General features: G+C 39.1%; 1 protein-coding gene across 1 annotated transcript in view; it reads left to right on the top strand.

Annotated features, from left to right (window-relative positions):
* Positions 1 to 9,522, top strand: part of ACSL1 (acyl-CoA synthetase long chain family member 1) — a 175,456-nt gene that overhangs the window by 28,976 nt on the left and 136,958 nt on the right. Inside the window, exon 2 of the mRNA XM_082243635.1 lies at positions 6,746 to 6,958. Coding sequence (XP_082099761.1) covers positions 6,764 to 6,958 — 195 coding nt within the window. The 5' untranslated portion in view covers positions 6,746 to 6,763. The remainder of the gene's footprint in view (positions 1 to 6,745; positions 6,959 to 9,522) is intronic.

Here is a 9,522-nt window from a genome sequence, read left to right as displayed (position 1 = left end):
AGTGACAGCTCTTTGGATCTCATTTGAGAGTTGACAGCAACAGATTCCAAATGCAAATGGCACACTTGAAATGAACTCTGGACCTTTGATCTGCTCCTTGTAAATGGGATAATGAGGGAATAACACACCTGGCCATGGAACAGCTGAGCAGCCAATTGTCCCATTACTTTTGGTCCCTTAAAACGTGGGAGGCACATATACAACCTGTTGTAATTCCTAAACCTTTCACCTGATTTGGATGTAAATACCCTCAAATTAAAGCTATTTATGGACCTGACTGTATATATGTGTGTGTATGCATGTGTGTGTGTATATATATTATATATATATATATATATATATATATATATATATATATATATATATATATATATATATATATATATATATATATAACACTGTGCTGTTCTGACTAGTGTACATTAATACCTTTTTAAATATGTGCTGTAAACCTTAACAAGTGATGTATAAATGAAAAAGAACCATAATAGGCAGCACACACAAACACCATGTAAAAAATACAATTTGTAAATCAAACTAAATAAATTCTGAAACCATAGTCCTGTATCTCCATGTGCAATCACATCACCCCTTGGACTGGAGCTCCCCACATCCAAATAACCACCTGTTTAGAGGTAATTCAAAAAAGCACTGTGATTTTTCAAGGTTGCACATACATATACAGATTGTTTCAGATTTTATTTTGTTAGATATAACAACTTTTTCAGTGAGTTATTTAAATCGGTCAAGGGGGACAAAATAAGAGACAATCATTGTTAGCATTACATTCTATGTAAGGAGTTGTTGGAAATTCTGAATTGGGCCAGGAGGGGGCAGTGTCCAGCTGTGTGCATAAATCTGTGATTGGAAATATCCCACACTCAGTAACCCATGCATGTGGTTTTTGGTGTGTGTGTTTGTTTATAGTCCTATTCCGCTCTTTCAATATGTTTATTTTATTTTTTTTTAAAAAAAGAAATGGCTACAGAGTTAATGTTTGCAATGTTACAATATTGTTGCAACAATAAGGGTACATGCACATAGTACTAATGTATGAACATCAGGTGTTCCTGTGCAAAAACGCGGAGATGGGCTGTATAGTATATGCATCTATGCGTGTATTTGCATGTGTAAATGTGCACATTTTTTTAGCTGTGTTCTGGTCAGGGGGTTTAATGTACACGTGTGTATATGTGTAAAATACTGATCGGCAACCTAGATTTTTTTTTTTTTTTTTTTTTTTGTATGTATAAAAAAAACAGCCGAATGCATGAAATCATGGGATTTTTGGCATCCATGTGTAGTTGCCCAAAGAACTGGCATATGTTTAAGGGAAAAGATCGAGGAAAAGGAGGCTGGAGTGGGGGGAGAGAGGGAAAAGGGTCCAAGAGATGGAAAAGCCAGAACCTAGACTTGGGAATTTAATGCTTTTCTGGTGGCATGGCCCTTTTTAAAATGGCCGCACCATATAGCGCCACTTTTACAAAGTGACGCTGTGGCTGCACAAAGTTCAAAAAGAATTACCTCTAGTTTGTAGGTAAATAAAATGGAGTTTAAGACCAATTCTTGTTTTGGCGTACAGAGGTAAGGCAGTAAAGGGTACAGAGGGTAATAGGTGAGGGATGGGCTAAGTGTGGTACAGTTAGGTGGTGATGAGGAGGGGGAAAAATGGTAGAACTAAAGAGAGGGGGGGGGGGAGAGGTGAGGGTAGGAAGGAGATGGGGGAAGGGTAAAGCTGGCCATTGATGGGTGAAGTTTCAGTTCAGCAGGGCTGGCTACATTTTGATCCAATCTATAGCTATTCCCATTCATGAGAATTTGAACTCATGATTGACATCTCATGATTGGGACTTGTTGGAAGACTTTGCTTTGATTAGCAAATGCAGCCAATTGACTGCAGCGCTGATCTGTGTATTTTCACAGTAGGGGAGGCCTGCTGTCATAATACAATGACACAGCTGGGAGAATTCCCGCATCCACCTGGAAAGGAGGATTGGAGTGTTGTATAGCCAGCTTTAGTTGGGGTTTCATTGGGGAAACCTATATTAAATACACTACCTTTTTGCTTCCTGCTTTGCACTGCTGCACAATACTAATACTTCACTGCTGTTTCTCACAATGAAAGCCTATAAGGCAGCCGACCTTTTCAAAGCAATGCCCACCCTGTCTAGCAGATGTCTCAACAGTGGGAGACCAAGTATCGAACAGAGTGCTTACTCCCTCTAGTGGCCACTCTACAAAGGTTTATATTAAAGTGGTTCTAAAGGCAATTATATATATATATATATATATATATATATATATATATATATATATATATATATATATATATATATTATAAAAATGTTTTTATCAAAAACATGTTCTACTTACCTGCTCCATGAAATGGTATTAAACAGCAGCTCCTTACCTCCTCTTCTGGGATCCTGTATAGGGGCACATGTACGGGCGCACTCTTGAGTCAGGCTGTGTGCGTCCATACACACAGTGCAGCTTAGCCTCAGCCCACACCCCCCCCCCCGCCCCCCTTTCCCACTACCTCACAGAATTTGTCTGTTAGCAACAGGACCACCCCCCTACACATAGCTAAAATTTTGTCAGTGGTTACTTATCTGAGAGGTGTAAATCTTATTGCTGAAGAAACCCCTAGCAACTTCCTGGAGGAGTCCTATGTTTCCATATAACCTTGGTTGAGAAAGGCTGGCCTAAGTCGTGTAGATGTGGTAAATGGTTAAAAACTGCATTTTTCGATTCATGTAACACCTCGACAAGAAATGAAGTCACATGTGTTGTCTCATATAACACTTTCAGTGGTGTCATCGCTCCTCAGAACATACCTGGTGAATACTTGATGGCTTATCTTGTCCTCTACAGAAAATGCAGGCTGTCATGCACAGTGCAGAGATGGCAATTTTTATCTTTTTTTTCTTTTCTCCCCCTTCCCTTAAATGTCATAGTGCAGACCTGTGTGTGAGCCTTAGGCCCTGTTCACACCTGAGTGTTTTTCAGCTCATAAAACGCTCATCTCTGAAGTCTCTAAACGCCCAACAAGCAAAATCGCCCCTGTTCACATATGAAAAAAGTACATGAGCTTCTTTTTTGGGAGATTATAAGCGTTTTTGTTAGATGTCAATGCCTGCCTCCAAACCCCTGCAAAAGAAACACCTGAAAATGATATCCTCAGTTGTGAATAGTGCCTTAGGCCCTTTCACACATTTCGTCCGTTGGACGGAGTCCGTTTTTCTCAGTGGGGGATCGATCCGCCGATCCCCCACTGAGCAGGAGGATGACAGCTGTGTCTCCACGCTGTGTGTGGAGACACAGCTGTCAGTTCCCCATGCATCTCTATGGGGGAAATCGGATGTCAACGGACCATCGGTCAGATTTGACGGATCGGATGTCAGCGGACATGTCTCCGATGACATCCGATGCCCCATAGGGATGCATAGGGGGTCCACCTGTGTGAAAGAGCCCTTAATGAAAAAAAAAATTCTCTAAGAGTCGATACACACTAGCGTGACTTGTCAGGCGACTTGTCAGCCTGACAAGTCGCGCTCCCTCGCAGTCCATTGACCGCTACAGGACCCGTTCTAATATGAGCGACACAAGTGTCAAAAAGGGTCCTGTACTACTTCGGGGCGACCTTGGAGCGACTTGCATAGACTTCCATTATGTGAAATCCATGCAAGTCGCTCGGAAGTCGTGGTGCATGGGAATGCACAAGTCGCCCCCTGAAGTAGTACAGAGTCGTGCCGCCACAGTGTGAACCGAGCCTAAATGACTGTGCTCTATTTGCATTTATTAAATTAAGGTGAATATTTACTTCTTGCTTTTATATGCACAAATCTATATTCTAGGAAACCAGTACTGTGGAATAATTGGTGACAGTTCTGACCTCTTCTTCTACTGAAACAGTTAGTTGCCTGTAAGGCCCCTTTCACACATACGGTCCGTTTTGTCTGTCTGTTTTTTATCCATCCGTTGACGGGGGAAAAACGGACATCAATGCATCTCTATGTAAAAAAACAGATGATCGTCTGTTAACATCTATTTTCATCGGCTTCCGTCAATGTCCATCAAAAAAACGGATCTGAACGAAAAACGGATGTAAACGGACAAACGGTCAGTTTTTCATCCGTTTTTGCATTGGTAGTGAATGTAAAAAAAATGGATAAAAAACGGATACATTTTTACGTGACTGAACTGATGAACGGACCGTATGTGTGAAAGGGGCCAAAAGCTTGGCCATACATTATACAATTTTTCCTATTAAAATTTCTTTAGATTCATCTTCAGCTATGCAGTGCAAGGGCCTGTCTGCATCCAAATTGACAGTGTTTAGGTTTGACCTCATATTATATCAGGGAGGATTTACATTAAATCAAGTCCATTTAACCACTTCAGCCCTGGAAGCATTTGCCCCCTTAATGACCAGGCCATTTTTTGCGATTCGACACTGTTACTTTAACTGATAATTGAGCGGTCGTGCGATGCTGTACCTAAATAAAATTGATGTCCTCCCCCCCCCCCCCCTTTCTTTTGGTGGTATTTGTTCACCTGTGTGATTTTTCATTTTTTGCGCTATAAACAAGACTTTTTTTCGTATTGCTTTTAGGGGAAGTGTGAGATCTGAGTTCTTTTTGACCCCAGATCTCACATTAAAGAGGACCTGTCCTGCTTATTTCTATTACAAGAGATGCTTACATTCCTTTAAAATAGGAATAAAAGTGATGAAAAATTATTATTTTTTCTTTAAAGGGACAGTGAGCTCGTGCGCAGAAGCGAACGCCTACGTAAGTCGCGCCCACATGTGTAGTTTGAACACCGTTTACATATGTGAGATCAATAAATCTAGCACTAGACCTCCTCCTGTAACTCTTGTTTGGTAACCTGTAGAAATTTTTAAAGCGTCGCCAATGGAGATTTTAAATACCAAATTTTGCCTCCATTCCACGAGCGTGCGCAATTTTGAAGCCTGACATGTTGGGTATCAATTTACTCTGCAAAACATTATCTTTTACAATATAGAAAAAAACGGGCTAACTTTTTTTACTTTTTTCTTATTTTTTGTTTATCTAAAAAAAAAAAAAAGTGTATTTTTTCCATAAAAAATTTGCGTTTTGTAAGACTGTTGCGCAAATATGGTGTCACATAAAGTATTGCAACCATCTCCATTGTAATCCCTAGGGCCTCTGCTACAAAATAAAATGTATATGTAATTTTGGGGGTTCTAAGTAATTTTCTAGCAAAAAATCAGACCAGGCCGATTTGTCAGAAATAGGCCTGGTCCTTAAGTGGTTAAATCTTTCTTTTTAAAGAGAGACTGTCATCTCTGTCCCGCTGTGGCTCCTCCTCCGACCCGCTGTTGACATACCGATAGTTCCATTCACTTTAACTGTTGATGCGGCAGTGACATAAGGTGAGGGGTGTGGAGGCAGCAGGTGAGTGGATGCCCGCTAACAGGCGCTGCCATGATGGATCTGAAATGACAGGTGCTCTTTAAATGTAAGGACTCATTCTTGCTGGTAGTTAGAATCTTTAATATTTGCAAACAAAATAAAGGTTTCCTATTTAGAATAAAAAACTGTCAGGTTAGTGAAACAGCAGTATCAGAAATGGTTCAATCATATAGTTAGTACTGTACATAGATTTGCAAAACAATGGAATAAAGGAATATTCCTGAACTTTGTTTTATCTCATGGTTAAGGCCCGCACACACGTGCAGATTGTCGGCCGAAAAGATTCGGCCGACGACCGATCGGCCGATTTTCGGCTTGTTAGTATGATGCTTCCGACAGCCGACAGCGCACTTTCAGCCGAACAGAATCTGTTGTGCAAGCATTAAAATTTTTGTATGCCGACACCAGAACGGCCGATTTATCGCCAGTCAGTATTTTGGCCGACAGACAGCAGATTTGCAAGACTGGGCATGCTCAGAAAAGAAAAAATACAGGGAAAGTTAACCATCGCATGACATCACTTCTGCAGTCGGCTGTTGTTGGCCGACAAAATTCGTGTGCCGTCTTTTGCACTTTTCAGCGGACACGACAGCCCGGGGACAAAAGACGGCCGATCGTTCGGCCGACGATCGGTACGTGTGTACGGGGCTTTACTGTGGAATTCTGTCAATGCAGTGCATGTTGTTCCAGCTTGGATTCACTGAATGCGTTTACCAAAAATGTAAAAATTGCAGAATATACAGCCTCGTTACATAACTAAGCTTAATATAAAAATAAAAAAAAAAATGCGATTTTTAAATAAAAAAAAATAAATACATTTATACATTTTTTTTTAAAAAAAATTTTTTTATCCACTCTGTATTCTATTGTTTCAGTAAATCTAAAGTAAAATTGTAAAATGTATGCGCAGCCTTATACTGGTGGCCTTATTTCTTTCTGAGAACCTGAAACCTATGCAGAATAGAAGTTCTAAATTTACTGTGCCCTATCAAGCTCAGGGTTTGTAGCTCTGAAGCTTTGAAGTCAGTTACAGCCAGGCAACCAGCTTTTTCGGAGAGGTATCCGTTTTCTTTGCACAGGTTTCCTTTAACATACAGCGCAAGTAATAACGACTTGGTAGACCTGTAAAAGCTTTCAATATTAGAAAATACATACTTTGTATTATATTGTTTTGATTAGCTACTAAAAATTATTTTTTCTTTACATGCACATTGTACAAAGCCATTGCATGGTTAATTTTGTAAATTTCTTCATGCTTTCCCCCTCCCTCTCTGCTCCTCCCACAGATCTAGAGAGCACTAATAATGCAGGCACACGAGATCTTCAGGAGTCTTCGGATCCCGGAGCTACGAGATGTTCACCAATATGTACGCACTCTTCCCACCAACACCTTGATGGGCTTTGGTGCATTTGCTGCTTTAACCACTTACTGGTACGCTACAAGACCAAAAGCCCTGAAACCCCCGTGTGACTTGGCCATGCAGTCGGTGGAAGTGAAGGTAACTCTTTTGCTATCTTTATAATAGTCATGTTTAGCACCTGTCTAGATATACATACTGGAGCAGCCTGGGGAGAACTAGTTTAGAAGGAATTACTTAACTCTATACACCACACCATACCTGGAATTCCCATCTTAGCTATGTCCTTTCCTAAACCTGTAAATCTATTAAGGGGTTGCATGTTCTATAGGAAAAGGTAACTATCATTTTATTATATAGGAAAAGGTAACGATCATTGTATTATATAGGAAAAGGTAACTATCATTGTATTATATAGGAAAAGGTAACGATCATTGTATTATATAGGAAAAGGTAACGATCATTGTATTATATAGGAAAAGGTAACTATCATTGTATTATATAGGAAAAGGTAACGATCATTTTATTATATAGGAAAAGGTAACGATCACTGTATTATATAGGAAAAGGTAATGATTATTGTATTATATAGGAAAAGGTAACTATCATTTTATTATATAGGAAAAGGTAACTATCATTGTATTATATAGGAAAAGGTAACGATCATTTTATTATATAGGAAAAGGTAACGATCATTGTATTATATAGGAAAAGGTAACGATCACTGTATTATATAGGAAAAGGTAATGATTATTGTATTATATAGGAAAAGGTAACGATCATTTTATTATATAGGAAAAGGTAACTATCATTGTATTATATAGGAAAAGGTAACGATCACTGTATTATATAGGAAAAGGTAATGATTATTGTATTATATAGGAAAAGGTAACGATCATTTTATTATATAGGAAAAGGTAACTATCATTGTATTATATAGGAAAAGGTAACGATCATTGTATTATATAGGAAAAGGTAACGATCATTGTATTATATAGGAAAAGGTAACTATCATTGTATTATATAGGAAAAGGTAACGATCATTGTATTATATAGGAAAAGGTAACGATCATTGTATTATAAGTATTTATTTGTATAGCGCTGACCCTTTACACATTACTTTACAATACTGTACATTCACTGCTGTCCCCATCTGAAGGAGCTGACAATAAATGGGCAGAAGTGGTTATGTTTTCCTTAACTGAACAAGGATTTCTACTAAACTGTGACATTGTGTAAACGCTCATTTTAATTTAACTACCTTACCACCGGAGGATTTTGCTGTCTTACGTCCAGGCCACTTTTTGCGATTCGGCACTGTGCGACTTTAACTGATAATTGCACGGTCATGCAACGCCGTACCCAAACTAAATTTTCTTCCTTTTTTTCCCACAAACAGAGCTTTCTTTTGGTGGTATTTGATCACCAGTGCGATTTTTCACTTTTTGCAATATTAAAAAAAGCGACAATTTTGAAAAAATAACAATATTTTTCTACTTTGACAGTTAAAAAATATCCAATATATTCAATTTTTGTCATATTTAGGCCAAAATGTATTTAGCTACATGTCTGACAAAAAAATTCTCAATGAGCGTATTTTTAACCGCTTTATGACCGGAAGGTTTTACCCCATTCCTGGCCATGCCATATTTTGCGATTTGGCACTGCGTTACTTTAACGGACAATTGCACAGTCGTGCGACGCTGTACCCAAATTAAATTTATATCCTTTTTTCCCCACAAATAGAGCTTTCTTTTGGTGGTATTTGATCACCTGTGCGATTTTTACTTTTTGGGCTATAAACAAAAAAAGGGCAACAATTTTGAAAAAACAATATTTTTCACATTTTTTTTATATGAAATTCCCCCCCCCCCCCAAAAAAAATGTCAAAATCTAAGTTTTTTTATCATTTTAGGCCAATTTGTTTTCTGCTACATATTATTGGTAAAAAAAAAATCGCAATAAGCGTATTTTGATTGGTTTGTGCAAAAGTTATTGCATTTACTAACTAAGGGAAAGATTTCTGTCATTTTCTGTGTTTGTTTTTTTTTTTTTGCGGGACTGCGACATTGCGGCGGACAGATCGGACACTTGACTGACATTTTTGACCCTTTTGGGGGTACCAGTGACATTACTACAGTAATCAGTGCTATACATATGTACTGTTACTGAAAAAATGACACTGGCAGGGAAGGGGTTAATTTTTATTGGAGAGGGAGGGGTTAATATATGCCTGGTGCTTACTAACGTGTGTGGGGGGGAGGTGAATGAGTGACACAGGGACAGATCGCAGGTTAAGCTACGCTGAACCCTGAAATCTGACCCTGTCTGTCACTTAGGAGATCCGCCCGCTTTGTTTACACAAGCAGGCGGATTTCCACACTAGATCGGGGAAGAGCAGCGGTGATCACCACCGCTCCTCCCCTGGCCTGACTCCCGCTGTAACTGAATAAGAGAGGGGGATGTCTGGTGACGTAGGTCTACGTCGCCAGACCATAACGAGCCACTTTGCTGCAGTACAGTCAACGTGACTGGTCGGCAAGTGGTTAACATAGCTACCCTTAATTATCTTTTTAATAAAGTATACTTTTTGGCATTATATATTTGACGACACTGTGTGGACACAATTTATTCTTTATGGGGGTGATGGTACCAAATTAACTCTAGTAAAATAACATGCATCAGTACAATGCTGGAGGAACTAA

This window comes from Pelophylax lessonae (assembly GCF_965119305.1).
Source record: "Pelophylax lessonae genome assembly, chromosome: 1".
Classification (NCBI taxonomy): domain Eukaryota; kingdom Metazoa; phylum Chordata; class Amphibia; order Anura; family Ranidae; genus Pelophylax; species Pelophylax lessonae.
The sequence above is the reverse complement of the archived record's forward strand: the minus strand, read 5'-3'. Positions and strand labels throughout refer to the sequence as shown.